General features: G+C 32.4%; 2 protein-coding genes across 2 annotated transcripts in view; both read right to left on the reverse strand.

Moving 5' to 3' along the window:
* LOC125877631 (uncharacterized) overlaps nt 1-16,099 on the reverse strand; it is a 306,889-nt gene that overhangs the window by 274,529 nt on the left and 16,261 nt on the right. The window lies entirely within an intron of this gene.
* On the reverse strand, nt 11,311-13,401 carry LOC125876356 (uncharacterized). Its single transcript, XM_049557534.1, has one exon. The coding sequence runs from the start codon at nt 13,356-13,358 to the stop codon at nt 11,823-11,825; it is 1,536 nt and encodes a 511-aa protein (XP_049413491.1). The 5' UTR covers nt 13,359-13,401; the 3' UTR covers nt 11,311-11,822.

The raw sequence follows: 16,099 nt of genomic DNA on the forward strand, positions 1-16,099 counted from the left end.
TTTAGTTGGTGGATTTAGTGTTGTATTAAGTCAAAACTAAACTAGTTCAAGAGTTAAAGTTGTTTAAATAAGTTAAATTAATTAATGTGGTTTAGTTGGTGGATTTAGTGTTGTATTAAGTCAAAACTAAACTAGTTAAAGTTGTTAAGTTGTTTAAATAAGTTAAATTAATTAATGTGGTTTAGTTGGTGGATTTAGTGTTGTATTAAGTCAAAACTAAACTAGTTAAAGTTGTTAAGTTGTTTAAATAAGTTAAATTAATTAATGTGGTTTTGTTGATGGATTTAGTTGTTGAAATTAAGTCAAAACTAAACTAGTTCAAGTTGTTAAGTTGTTTAAATAAGTTAAAGTAAATAATGTGGTTTAGTTGGTGGATTTAGTTGATACATATATATCGTTATAAATTTCAGTTTTTATTTATAGGAAAAAGAATTGGGACGCACTTCCATTGAACCAGAGGTTTTCAAAAAGACTCATGTCAAGAAGAAAGAAAATGAGTCAGATCCGGATGTGTGGGTGAAGGAAAGGGCCGAACGAACTTTTGTAAGTTATTTAATATGAATAATATATATCAATAGTGAATATATTTATGATATGTATATATTGATGTCAATATTTATATTTAATATGCAGAATGACTTTCATAAGTACGTCGCTGAGAATCTAGATAGTTCGGTTCAATTGACACCTGAACTGTCCACTCAGATTTGGAAAGAAAAAGTGGTAGAGGGGACACACAGGGGTAGATGCTATGGTCTAGGCTCTCGCAACGATGTTAGACGCCTTCAGTCAGGCTTAGAAGGTATTGGATCATCACATCAAGCTGAGGCACTTGACGGTGTTCAGATTGTTGTTATGTCGGATCAAATAACTAAACTTACAACGGCACTAGCAGAGTCGGAGCGGAAAAGAGTAGCTGAACAACAAAGCATGAGTGAGACCGTTCAGCAAATCAAAGAACAAGTAATGAACCTCGCTTGTCGACCTACTATTCGGCTCCCGATGACACCCATGACACCGACGACGAGAGTGATGAGGATGATTATGTAGATCTCACTCCCTATTTTAGATCTTTGGACATTTATGAACTTTTTGAAATTTTAAAACGAATTTTAAAAGACTTTATAAGTCTTTAATTTATGATTTAAATACTTTTGAATGTTATTTTAAGTTTGTTATTTTATGTTTTGTTTAGACTGTTTATAATTGTGTGTGTGTTTGATTGGGCTGAATAGTGTAGAATTGAATTGAATTGAATTTGCAGGTGGGCAGCAGAAGCTGAGATCTGCTACTGTCAAAAATATTGCAGAAAAAGCGACGGACAGCGTGGTTTAGTCCGTCTCTTTTTTGGGTTTNTTTAGATCTTTGGACATTTATGAACTTTTTGAAATTTTAAAACGAATTTTAAAAGACTTTATAAGTCTTTAATTTATGATTTAAATACTTTTGAATGCTATTTTAAGTTTGTTATTTTATGTTTAGTTTAGACTGTTTATAATTGTGTGTGTTTGATTGGGCTGAATAGTGTAGAATTGAATTGATTTGAATTTGCAGGTGGGCACCATAAGCTGAGATCTGCTACTGTCAAAAATATTGCAGAAAAAGTGATGGACAGCGTGGTTTAGTCCGTCGCTTTTTTGGATTTTAATTTTTTCTAAAACCCAGAAAAGCGACAGACAACGTGGTTTTTTCCGTCGCTTTTTTAGGTTTTTTTAAAAAAAAATCCATAAAAGCGACGGACAACGTGGATTTTTCCGTCGCTTTTTTAGGTTTTTAAAAATAAAATTTCCAGAAAAGCGACGGACAGTGTCCTTTTATTCGTCGCTTTTCTGGGATTTTCAAAAAATAAATTTCCAGAAAATCGACGGACTGCGTCGCCCTTTAGAAATTAAAAAAAAATGAAAATTAAAATAAAGCGACGAACTCCGTCGCTTTTTAAAAAAAAAAAAAAATAGTCGAAAAGCGACTCAGTCCGTCGCTAAAAGAGATGCAGTCCGTCACTTTTTGAAAAGCATCGAGCTAAAAAGCGACGAAAGTGGCTGCGTCGATTTTGACCAAAAAAGCGACGCAGTCCGTCGCTTTTGGCCGTCGTTTTTTGACAATTTTTTAGTAGTGTTTATAATTGAAAAATAGTTAATTATCATGGAGTCTCAAATTTCACAGTGAAATTTTTTGTGAAACTTGAAATTCCATAAAAATAGCTATTTTTTTCAGAATCAAGGCAAAAAAAATGGCCAGTGAACATACTTTCTACTACTACAATAGACACGTTGCTCAAACTACCATCAAGCCTTATTTCATCGAAAAGTAAGATAATGCGCAATTACCGTACACTCTACCTAATCTACGACCTTCATATACCCTCTTATCTAAGGTTATATCCTTGATAAGGTGAAACTGCAGTCTGCAGTATGTCTTGTACGTGTTATTATCTCTCCCCAGTTCGGCCTATCTCTACCTCTCCTCGTACCCACTATATCCAACCTCTCACACCTCCTCACTAGGGCATCTGCACATTTCCTCTTCACATACATACTCATACAACCTACTTCACAATGGATGTCACTCCCACTTTGTCTCGAATATCCTCATTCCTAATATGATCACTTCTAGTATATATGTGAATTCAATATATATATATATATATATATATATGGTATTAAATAAGTCATATATATATTTGTGTACCTGTAAATTATCTCATTAACGACAAAATTAAATGTTTAAATTCAACTTATTTCGAATACATTATTTTTTTAAAATTTAGTTTTTGAATTTTGCGGCTCATGATCATGTGATGGCCCAAGATGCTATATTATCAGGGAAAATTGTATATAATAGCAAACAATTAATTCAAATTAAATGCTATAAATATAGTTTGATTTAATTGTACCTCATAGCAAACTGTTGTTATTTCGCCTCTCTCCTGGTGAATCTCGCTCGCCACTCTCGTTCTCTCCCTCGCCTCTCTCGTTTTTTATACAAACACAAGTGTATAAAGTGCGTTTGTGTTTGTATAAAGCGAGAGAAAATTGTATATATACATATATTTTCGTTCCCCTCTCCCAGATCTCGCTCACCACTCTCCCAGATCTCGCTCGCTCACTCGCCTCTCTCACTTTATACAATTGATCTTTTTGTATATGTATACCAAAGCAGATTATACAACTGTTTTCTTTTGTGTATGTATAGCGAAATATACATATTTATGTTTGTTATGGAGAGCAATTATGCAAACTTTGTTATAGCATACAAATATGAATTTTGTATTTGCTATATGTGAAAGTTGCTCTACTATCAATGGCAACCAAACTTTTCCAAGAAAATGGAGATCCAATTTGTAACAAACCTGTTGGTGGTTCACAGAGAAATGTGCCCCATATATTGGTGACCCCATAGCCAATATGGGCCTCTAATTTCAGAATTATTGGTCAAGTGTTGTTCTTCTTTTCGACTTTTAGTCACATATAAGATAAAAAATAATAAATATGTTTTGTGGCTAAAAAATCAAATAAGCTTGTTACTTTTATGTTATTGGGGTGTAATATGTTCATCAAATTAAATAAAAGATCATCTTATCTTTAGCTTGTCCCCTCTAGGATAATCAACAATGATTTAGTAGTATATCTCTTGACTTGTCCCCTCCAGAATACAATAGCTCAACAATATCGTACAACTTAAGCAACTCTGAATTTAATTGAAGAGTGGAAAGCTTTACGAAACATCACACTTGAACCTTACTTTGCAAGTGCGGGAAATATTGCATTGAGAAATTGAGTAATTCAGAATTTTCTAAGTGAAAATCCGAGGAAGTCAACAAATATTCATAGTCAACGAAGAATAGTATGAACAAGTGTTATTGTGTCTTATCAAAAAAGTCATAATTTTTTTAATATAAAAAATGTGATTCAAATTACATTCTTTCTAAAAAAACGTCTATTTATTTTTCATTTACATACCACAACAAAATAACATTTTAGCGTCAACAAATATACACATTCATAAATAGTACTAAAGTTTTTACCAACATTAGTTGATGTCATTGGATCAAATGTCGCTATAGGCTTTAGGGTCGCTTATAAAGAGTGTTAAATATCGCTAAAAATACATATTTAACGAAAATTAAGCTATTATCATTAATTAATTACCACTAAAGATCATTTTTGATACAGTGACTCTTCTTTAAAAATTTCCGTTTGAAATAAGGAAAAGATATGAAAAAATGAAAATTCTTATAATAATAATAATGGTAAAGTCAATACTTTGAATAGACCCTCAAACAAATTCAAAAAGTTATATAAAATGAGATAAGTTTGGACTAAAATAAGCTAAATAGTGAGTCATATGTCATAGCTAATTAACATGTTCAATTCTTACAAGTTTTTTTTTTTTCAATTCGCTTAATTAATTTTAAGAGTTATCACCGATTGCATGCCTCTATTTCAAAGTGATTTTAATTTTTACCCAAATTTAGTTATTAACCTAAATTACTCATATATCCAAATCCAAGAAATGATTTCAAAAGGAGATAAAAGCAAAGAAAACATACATAACCACACATTATATGATCTTTTATTTAATTGATAAACACATTACACCCAAAGTTTATTTCTTAGCCACATAATTTTTTCTTTGAACAAGTACAATTTGGTCACTTAAGTTATTTATTTATCTAATTAAGTGACTAAATGTTGAAATTATAGGCCCATGATCATGTCTTAATTAGCCAACAAATGGACCACAAGTTTGTCTGAAATTCCAACAGGCTTGACAAAACGAAGCATCAGAGCAATCATCATGAGTAGTACATGGTTTTCCACAAATTGGATCTTGATCTTCTTGGGCCATCACATGAATTTTGGTGGAGTATAATGAATTATGAGCTACAAAATTCAAAATTATAATATTTTATAAGCATAACGTATTTGAGATATTTATCTTAAAATTATTTATTTTGTTCTTCGTAAAATTAATTATTACTAGACAAAAATATGTGATTTGTTTTAAATCATAAATTTCAAACTGACTCTTAAAATTCAAGTTTTGGTGGAAATCATAATAATATGGTTGTTATTGTTGTAAATGGCGTGTGTGTGTGGGGGGGTGGGGGGGGGGGAGCGTGGAAGAAGAAATGGAGAGGAGGGGTAAAATGGATTGGGGTCGGGTGGTGAGATGACATGTCATATGGATATCAGATTATGTGAAATTGAACGTCTAGTTTGAATAACTTTAAAAAGGAAAGGAGAAAGGTATATCTTTAAAAGGTATATTTTAAAAAGGGTAAAGGGTCAAATATGCCCCTAAACTATTCGAAAAGGTCTGGATATACCCTCCATTTAAAGTTTGGCTTACTCATGCCTTCACCGTCCAACTTTTGGTCTAAATATACCCTTATGGGCGTTAGTTGGACTGCTGGACATATCCAGCTCATTTTTCATTTCTTTAAATGTCACATGAAATTGTCATGTCATTTTGACTTTAGCACATGACATTTATATGAAAATGTAAAGGGATCAATTATGCCCCTAAAAAATTTGAGCCCATAAACACCTAATCCGATCCATAAATCAACCCCCCCCCCNCCCCCCCCCCCCCTTTTAAATAAATTACCCGACCCATTTTCAACAATTTTGTTTAAAGTTTTATCTTTTTCGATAAATCCCGAAAATGAATAATTGATTAATAAAAAATATGGAAAAAAATATAAAATTAATGCCAAAAATTCACAAATAAATATTGTAACCTTAAATTCAACAATTTCAACAATTTTTTAAAATTTTTATTTTTTTCGATAAATCCCAAAAATGAGTAATTGATTAATAAAAAATAGAAAAAATCCAATACCATGAAGTTTGAAATTGCGCCCGTAAAATTTGAAGCTTCATGATAGTAGCTACTATTCAATTACAATAACAACAAGATGAAATGACTTACCAGCCATAACAACAAGAAGAGTGGTGATAAGGATAACAAGTTTTTGTGCCATGGTAATTATCCTTGTTAATTATACTTTCAAAGTTGAGGAATAAATAGTACAAATAATGTAGATGACATTTTAATCCACCTCTAAGAGTAGTATTTATAAGCTTTATTCAAGAGAGACTTAGCAAAGTTTGGCCATCTTTGACAATTAAAATGTATCACAACCACACAAGTTATTCATTTTTTAATTTTGAAAATCTTAGAGAACACTACTACACGTCATTGACAATTAACATGTTTGAATTTGAATATAAATATTTATTATTAAAATATATTTTTTAAATCTACCTATTGAATAATTAAGAGATAGCAATTTATTCTTTCAGTATTTAAACGTGCATAATTTATTTTAAATAAAATAATACATAGAAATTAACAAAATTGTAATTTATATTGTACTTCAAAATTTATTCATTTGATGAAGTATAATTAATCTACAAGTTAACATCGATAGTAGTTGGTAATAATAGTCAGATATAATTGTGATGTGATGAATAACGATAATCGTGATTGATGGAGATAGCTAATAATGATAGTTATGTCATCGTGGCGATTTAAATAAGATGTATTTTTATTTTTTTTACTGAACTTATTCAACACAAATTGAAATAGTTAAATATTATTGAAATATATGCCACCTACCCTATATGATTATCTATTAAAGAGGATATATTCAATACAAATGAGAAATAACTAAATATTATTGAAGTAGTATGTCACTTATCCTATATGATTATCTATTAAAGTAATGAGTCATGATTCGAAATTAGTCCACAACGATACAGTAGGTGTGAGAAACAACCCAACACTCAACATAGAAAGCCCAATAGAGCTGAACTAGCTCAGCTGAGGCCTCTAGGTATGTCCTGGGCCTATTACGCGGTATAATACTAGTTAATAAGCTTACATAATTATAGTTTAAATTAACTATGGCTTGCAGTTTAATTATAGTTGTAATTACGTTGCATGTCCTCTTTTATACAGTTTTCAATATGAATTACACACACACACACATATATATATACAATTACATGATAGATGTACAAATATAATTAGTCTCTCTCCATTTTTTGCCCTCTCTCAAACTCGCTCGCCAGATAAACAAATACATATGTAGATCAGTTACATATATACAATTATCTGACATATATACATATACAATTCATCTTTTTGTCCTCTCTTGCTCGCCTCTCTCCTCCCTCCAACATGTAGCTACAAATCGTAATTAGTGTTGTATTAATTTAGTCTTCATAATTGGAAAATAACAGAGTTTCAAATTCTACGAGTAAAACGCTCTAAGGTCATGTGACTGAGCTATTTTTTCATAAAGAGGGGCAAAATTAGTTAATGAACGATATTTCTACCAAATATACCTTCATTGTATTTAAGTTTTCTCTTCTGATATGGTGTTGTAAAGAAGTTAAAACAAACAGTATGCATTCATAAAGTTCAATACAAAAAATCGCGTGTTCCACAAGACAAGGTATGTATGGCCATAAAGAAAGAAGACACGACACATTAATGGGTCACAGGTGAAATCATTGAATCAAAAATAGGGAGTGCAGATTTGAAATGCTGTTAAGAAGTTCAAACAACATTCTATAGAATTATAGAAGCCATACAACAAGACTGATATATCAATTAATTATATGATCTTTTATTTAATTGATAAAAACACATTATACTCAAAGTTTATTTTTTTCTTTGAACAAGTACACTTTGGTCACTTAAGTTATTTATNGCGTGGAAGAAGAAATGGAGAGGAGGGGGTAAAATGGATTGGGGTCGGGTGGTGAGATGACATGTCATATGGATATCAATATTATGTGAAATTGAACATCTATTTCGAATAACTTTAAAAAGGAGGAAAGGAGAAAGGTGTATCTTTAAAAGGTATGTTTTAAAAAGGGTAAAGGATCAAAAATGCCCCTAAACTATTTGAAGAGGTCTGGATATATCCTCCGTTTAAAGTTTGGCTCACTCATGCCCTCGCCGTCCAACTTTTGGTCTAAATATGCCCTTATGGGCGTTAGTTGGCCTGCTGAAAATATCCAGCTCATTTTTCATTTTTTTAAATGCCACATGGAATTGTCATGTCATTTTGACTTTACCACATGACATTTATATGAAAGTGTAAAGGGATCAATTATGCCCCTAAAAAATTCGAGCCCATAAACACCTAATCCGACCCAATAGTAACCCCCCCCCCCCNCCCCCCCCCCCCCCCCCTTTTAAATAAACTACCCGACCCATTTTCAACAATTTTATTTAAATTTTTATCTTTTTTGGTAAATCCCGAAAATGAATAATTGATTAATAAAAAATATGAAAAAAATATAAGATTAATGCCAAAAATTCACAAATAAATATTGTAACCTTAAATTCAACAATTTCAATAATTTTTTTATTTTTTATTTTTTTTCGATAAATCCCGAAAATGAGTAATTGATTAATAAAAAATAGGAAAATCCTAATACCATGAAGTTTGAAGTTGCGCCTGTAAAATTTGAAGCTTCATGATAGTAGCTACTATTCAATTACAATAACAACAAGATGAAATGACTTACCAGCCATAACAACAAGAAGAGTGGTGAAAAGGATAACAAGTTTTTGTGCCATGGTAATTATCCTTGTTAATTATACTTTCAAAGTTGAGAAATAAATAGTACAAATAATGTAGATGACATTTTAATCTACCACGAAGAGTAGTATTTATAAGCTTTATTCAAGAGACTTAGCAAAGTTTGGCCATCTTTGACAATTAAAATATCTCACAACCACACGAGTTATTCATTTTTTTTATTTTGAAAATCTTAGAGAACACTACTACACGTCATTGACAATTAACACATTTGAATTTGAATATAAATATTTATAATTAAAATATTATTTTTAAATTTGTATATTGAATAATTAAGAGGTAGCTATGTATTCTTTCAGTATCTAAATGTGCATAATTTATTTCATATAAAAGTAATACACATAAATTTTAAACAAAATAGTAATTTATATTGTATTTCAAAATTTATTCATTTGATGAAGTATAATTAGTCTACAACTTAATATCGATAGTAGTTGATAATAATAGTCAGATATAATTGTGATGTGATGAATAATGATAATCGCGGTAGGTGGAGATGGCTAATAATAATAGTTGTGTCATCGTGGCAATTTAGATAAGAAGTATTTTACTTTTTTTTATTTGAACTTATTCAACACATATTGAAATAATTAAATATTTTTGAAGTAATATGCCACCTACCCTATATGATTATCTATTAAAGAGGATATATTCAACACAAATCATAAATAATTAACTAAATATTATTGAAGTAGTATGTCACCTATCCTATATGATTTATCTACGGAAAAGGGTCATATTTGCCTTTGTACTCTTAGAAAAGGGTCATATTTCCCTTTCGTCATACTTTTTTGTTATATTTGCCCTTACCATCCAACTTTGGGTACATATTTGCCCTTATATAGTTAACTTATCATGTCACCATTTTTATTAGTCCATGTGGAGCCTAAATAGCTCCATGTGTATATCCATTTTTTAAGATTTTTTTTTTTGGTTTTGTACAATCTTATCAAAATGTGAATTAAATGTCTACCATGGATGGCTCTATACAGTAGGTGTGAGAACTAACCCAAGACTCAACATAGAAAGCCCAATAGAGCTGAACTAGCTCAGCTTGAGGCCTCTATTAATGTCTTAGGCCTATTATGCGGATAAGCAAAGTACTAATTAATTAGCTAATATAACTATAGTTTGAATTAATTACGACCCGCAGTTTAATTTTAGTGATAATTACGTCGCATGTCCTCTATTATACAGATATAAATACAAATTATACATATATATACAAATATAATTAGTCTCTCCACTTTTTGCCCTCTCTCGTTCGCCTATCTCCTCCCTCTCCCAATCTCGCTCACCTCTCACCTCCCTCCAACATGTAGCTATGAATCGTAAGTAGCAAACTATAGCTATAAAGCATAATTAAGTTATTTTTGAGTGGTTATATGTGAAGATTGCCCTTTATTTAATGTTACCCAATCATATATATTGATTTATCCATTTTATCAATAAAATTCCTCTTTTTTCCAGCTCTTGTTTTCTCTCTCGAGGTTTTTTGGCTACAAATCCCCTTTCGATATCCCACGTCCCTTGATGTTTTCAGTGGAGGAATATTAGATTTAGTCTTCAAATAACAGAGTTTCAAATTCTAAAAGTAAAACACTCAAATCAGCTATTTTTTCAAAAACAGGGACAAAATTAGTTAATGAATGCTATTTCTACCAAATATAACTTGTATTAAATTTATCTAAAACCTCTTTCCCCTTCCCTTCTCATTTGGTGTTCTAAAGAACATAAAACAAACAGTATATCATAAAGTTCCATACAAACAACACACGTATAAGTTCCACAAGAGAAGGTGTCGGGGCTAAACGTCTTGTAGTTCAAATAATTTGACGACACAATGGCTCAGGTGAATGAATGGGAAAGTGGGGAAATGCTGTTAACAAGTTCAAACAATAGAATCCTCAACAGAAAAACAACGTTCAATAGAATTATAGAAGCAATCCGCCAAAAAAAATGTTCAAGAACTAAACTACTAAGAATCGACCTAAATCCAGTACAGTACCAACATATTGCACACACAAGAAAAAGTACCTTAACATCAGTAAATTTTGATAAACGAGTCCTTAGTGTAGTTTCCATTTGTCCTGAAACAAGCAGAGAACTGACAAAGGTAAATTCATCAAGTGAAAAGAGTTTACAAATATTCCACCACCCCAGGGTAAAACTCTCAAAGGCCCTTCAAGTAACTCTTATTGAATCCCTAAGCCCCGCCACCATTTCAGGCAACTCCTTCTGATTGAAAGGAAAAGTTGTACGTTTCCATTATTGGAAGAGTATTAACTGAAGAGGCCAAACTAAGTGCACGTCTTCATCGAATTACAAATTGCAACTTTACAATTGTAGCAGCCACTACTTCAATCAGAACCTAGAGGAGCGATACTAATGGTATCAAAACCACCATATGGTAATGTCGGCTTAACCCAATGCAAGTAAAACACTTGCTTTAAGCCTCAGAGTCACTACTTGTGGTAATGTTGGCTTAACCCAAAACAACTAACTAGAGTGCTCCTCTTTCAGTTAAATTCCTATGGTTATCTGGTGCTAATTTGAAGGTAACACAATCCATTTCTCTCAGATCAACTAATATTTCTTTGCTCAATCACAATGAAAATGCTTGGTCAAGCCAATATTCAGTGACAATTGAATGAACGAAAACTAGGAAAAGTAAGAGAACAATCATCTCCGAAGCAAATTGTATTGAGCTAACAAAATAAGTTACAGATTAGTTTCATCTACTCCTCAATTACAAAGTTTACTTCATAAGAGAATTACTAAAGCCAAGAGAAGATAACAAAACATCAATACAATACAACAACATACCCAATATAGTCCCATAAGTGGGGTCTGGGGAGGGTGGGGTATACGCAGACCTTACCCTACCTTTGTGCAGTTGAGTGGTTGTTTCTAATAGACCCTCGGCCTAAGAAAGTCGCATCTCAGAACAGGAAAAAGGTATCCCGTTGTTGGGACTTGAAGCAGAGTATCTAAACCAACTAGACTAGATATGAACACGATAATCAAAGAAAATAATGGAAAGATTTAAGTTTTGGAGTGAAATGAAAGGCTTGAATCTCTTTCCTTCTTCACCTATTACCGAACTTCTTCAAGAATTTACCTTTCTCTACCTTGGAGTAGTATCTTTAAGAAAGGACCTCCGATATGTCAAGCATCTCCAGAAAGTACCTCCAATATGTCAAGCATCTCCAGAAAGTACCTCTGATATGTCAACAAGTACGTCATCATCATCATCGTCGTCATCATCGTCATCACTGTAAATCCTTGGAGCAGAAAGCTTTCGTCCACTCCGACTTCTCGATCCACCAGCATTATGCAAATTGCCAAAAGTACTCACATTACTCTGCCCCCCAACAGCATGATTCTTAGCATTCCTCCCTTCATTTGCCCCAGAGGTTGGACAAGTAAACATGGGCGAAAACGGAGACCAGCTTGAAACATTATTTCTACTTCTCTCAAAATGCTCCACGGAAAATCCTAAAGGCATAAATCCCCAGCAACAGAAATAAGCTTCTTTTCCATCAATAATCGGCGGAGCAGCAACCTTAACAGCTTGAAAAGCCCTCTTACAATTTTGACACTTTAGTGTACAATCAACATAATCCAAAGGGTACTCATGCATAACATAACAATAAGGACATGCTGTCCAGAAACTGGGTATCTTCTTAGCTGATGCATCTACTCTACTTTCTTTCTCCTTCACATTACTCGCATTATTACTAGTACTAGCAGGTCTATTTTCATTGCTCCCCACCACTACATTCTCATTTCTTTCTAGGGGCTGTTGATTCCCATGCTGCTCAACAGTAACCTCCGGTTCTCGCCCTCTCGCCGAGCTCAACCCAATACCAAATGGTGGGTTTTCTCTATTAAAGCTCCTCTCAGAAGTTACAGGCTGTGGTTGGTTTAAATTCAAGAATGTAGCAGGCTGTTCATCTATGTTTGAAAACGAAAGAGAACTCACCGGTTGTTGTGTTTGTTGTCTCAGAGATGTTACAGGTTGTTGTTGCTGCTGCTGCTGTTGCTGGTGCTCTTGCTCCGAACCCGAGCTCCCCATAGTCATAGTCTCTTGCTCACGATTCAGAAATGTAACCGGCATAGATATTCCAGCTTGCGGATCTCTACTATAGCTTACTCCAGTAGCATGTGAACCTTGATCTTGACTAGGCATATTCACAAACAGCTGGTCTGCAGTCGACCCCGGCATTTGATTAAACCCACCATGCTGCACAAAACTCACCGGTGTAGGCGCAGAAGCAACTGGGTAAAGATTCAGAAAAAAACCCAATTCTTTATCATACATACTTTTCCTCAAGGGATCAGAAAGAACTGAAAACGCATCAACAACAAGTCCAAAAGCTTGATCCGAAAACGGAAAGTTGTTGTTCTGAGGATTCAAAAGAAGAGCAAATCGACGATACTGATCGGCGATGAATTCGAAGTTCTGGGTTTGGTTAGGAGGGATCTGGAGGATAGAGTAGTAATCAAAGTGATGATTGTTGATACGTTTGTCGCCGGCGGTTAAGGTGTCGACGATGCTGAGGATTTGATCGATTGGGTGAGCTAAAGACGGGTCGGATTCACGGGCACGAGTTGCAAATGATTTGCTACCAACAAGATCACGATTTGTAAGGAGCTTTTCGGCGATTGATAGCCACCGTAAAGCTTCAGATCGATTTGTAGGAGGGCCATTGATGAAGAATGGATGTTCCATTTTAGGGTTTTGGGGAAGGAGAAGAAAGAATAGGAAGAGTGAGTGTGCTTTTGATAAGACTAAAAAGGAAAGGGGTTAGGAGTAGAGGGGTGGGTTTCAAAATTATTTTACGGAGTGAGTATCGGGGTGAAGCGTATATGTGAAACTTTTCACTAATGGGATCAAAATAAATTATTTCATCACGAAAATCAAAACAATTCCACTTGACTTCACTATTATCATCTTCACAAATTATTCTTAACATATAGTGAATTCGTTCATGCAATGTAATCCCATCACAAAAGGAGAACATATTATAAGGAAATTCGACTTGTCTCTATTTTTTTATCTCCAAGACTAACAACTATAAGATACTCATAATGAACATGTAGAGTCCTATGACTCATCATGAGCACCACCTTGTAAACATTCTTAGAGGAGTCGAAACAAAGTTCACCTCTTGTATAATAGTGGTCCAAGTTCAAAGTGTCAAGCTCAAATTCAATCACTTTGGTGTAAAAATGGGTGGCGGGATTCCATAAGTACACATGTTTGTCAATATTAATTAATATAAGACCATGACAAGACCATAAAACACTAATAGTTCCTCTATAACTCTCATTAATATCCCTTATCATGAAAGGAGCATTGAGTTCTTCCAAAGTGAGTTATTGATTTATGAATCGAAAGGAGCTCGTTAATTCTGAATATTCTTCAAATGTTATCATAGCTATTGCTCTTTGTCGTTGTTGATTATTGAAAAGCTCGGATTTCAAATTTGAAATTCATAAATGCCATGACTTTGAAACACACTTAAATCGTAAAAAAAATTTCACTCGCAATATGAGAGAATAATTATAGTAATTTCATAAGGTAGATATGCCATTAGGTAATTTGGTGTCACAAAGTGAGTGTTTGTTTCTTTGGTTTCCCATAGTGGAAGGAAGGGCAACGTAAACCCTACGGTCAACTTAAATAGGGAGTAAAATTCTTTTTTTATTATTATTTTTAGAATTACTATTCATATTTTATTCATCTAGAATTCAAAAAAGAAATAAATATAATGAACCAAATAGTAGTTAAGTTTAAGAAGGAAAGAGTATACTTTTTTAAGTTAGGCATAATACATATATTGGACCCTAANAACCAAATAGTAGTTAAGTTTAAGAAGGAAAGAGTATACTTTTTTAAGTTACCATGTTTGAGTTTTTTTTTTTTTTTTTCGTTTTCCTTGAGGCTTGAACCATAATTAATTTATTTATTTTATCTAAAAGAAAATTACAAAGCATTCATATTTATTGGAGGAAGAAGATTATGGACTCTTATAACTTCTTTCTTCTCACTCAACGAAAATTTAAATAAATATGACTTTTAATATTTCTTAAAAATAAATATGACTTTTAATATTTATTTTTAAAAAAAATAGATAAGTTGCTTATGAACAAAGCACGGACTGGACACTTAAATATGGTAGGTGGTGAAAAAGATTATTTTAATTTTTTTGGTAAAAAATTGTTTACATTGCTTCTTTTCTTGTTTTGAAACAGATGGAGTTGTCTCTTCATTGTGGGAACTTATATGTCACGCTAGGTATTTAATAAAATAAAATAAAAAGACTCCATACATTTTAGCATTATAAATATTTTGATCTTTGAATTAAATTATTTAAATTTTCATATTAGTACTTATGTTTTTTATAATAATATCCAAGGTAATACATTATAAATACATGACTAAAATCTCATTAACTTAATAGTATTATATAAAGTTGAATGTTTTATGCCCTTTTAAATAATTACTATGCACATAGAGTCGACAAGAAAATTACACCATTAACTTATTTTTAGAAATATTTATTTTTCTTAATTTAATTATTATATTTTCACGTGTCATTGATTGAATGAACTAAGAAGAGAAAACACTATCTGAAGTAATAGAAGCATCTATCCAAACACTTTTCATGTTGCAAGAAGACTTAATAAGTTATAAATAGCACTTTTCATGTTGCGAGAAGACTTAATAAGTTATGAATATTTTTTTTTATGAGATTAATCAATCTTGTTTTTTTTTTAAATGAGTGAAAAGTCCAAGTTATAAATAGCACTTTTCATGTTGCGAGAAGACTTAATAATCTTGATTTTGTGAGCAAACTGTTAGCTTTCAGAAGGGGACAAATTATTAGCACCGAAGAAGTGCCTCAATTGGGCCTCCATCATCAAGGCTTGATATATAAATCTTCATAGTCCGTTAGATAAATTATTGACTTTTGATTTTTCCGGCATATGTAAAGTTTTGGTTTCAATGATACCTTGAAGGTTTGTCTATTGGTTATCGGTGTTTGATCACTAGGCTATTGTACCTGACAAAAACCGTTGGACTGTTGTGCGTGGGATACTCTTGACAAGACGACATGAGCCTATACATATGATGTAGATATCTTTTTGCGTAGATACATTCCACATATTTGATTGTTAAGTTATTGATATATATGTACTTAAAAGGACGTACTCCCTCCGTCCACAATTAATTGTCATGGTTTCCTTTTTTAGAGTCAAACAATAAGAACTTTGACCAACACTTTACAATGTATATTTTCATCATATTGATATACAAAAAATTGCAACTTATAGTACTTTTCGTATAGTTTTTGAATATCTAATTTTTTTTAAAAAAAATATCGAATTAACGTAATCTAATTTAACTTTAAAAATTAGTCAAATTAACTTTCGAAAATCGCAACATGACAAATAAAAGTGGATAGA

The sequence above is a fragment of the Solanum stenotomum genome, chromosome 9 (genome assembly GCF_019186545.1).
Source record: "Solanum stenotomum isolate F172 chromosome 9, ASM1918654v1, whole genome shotgun sequence".
In the NCBI taxonomy this organism is placed as follows: domain Eukaryota; kingdom Viridiplantae; phylum Streptophyta; class Magnoliopsida; order Solanales; family Solanaceae; genus Solanum; species Solanum stenotomum.

Bases quoted from the DNA above. Each gene is read 5' to 3' on its own strand.
- LOC125876356 (XM_049557534.1), bottom strand. From the start codon at position 13,358: ATGGAACATCCATTCTTCATCAATGGCCCTCCTACAAATCGATCTGAA.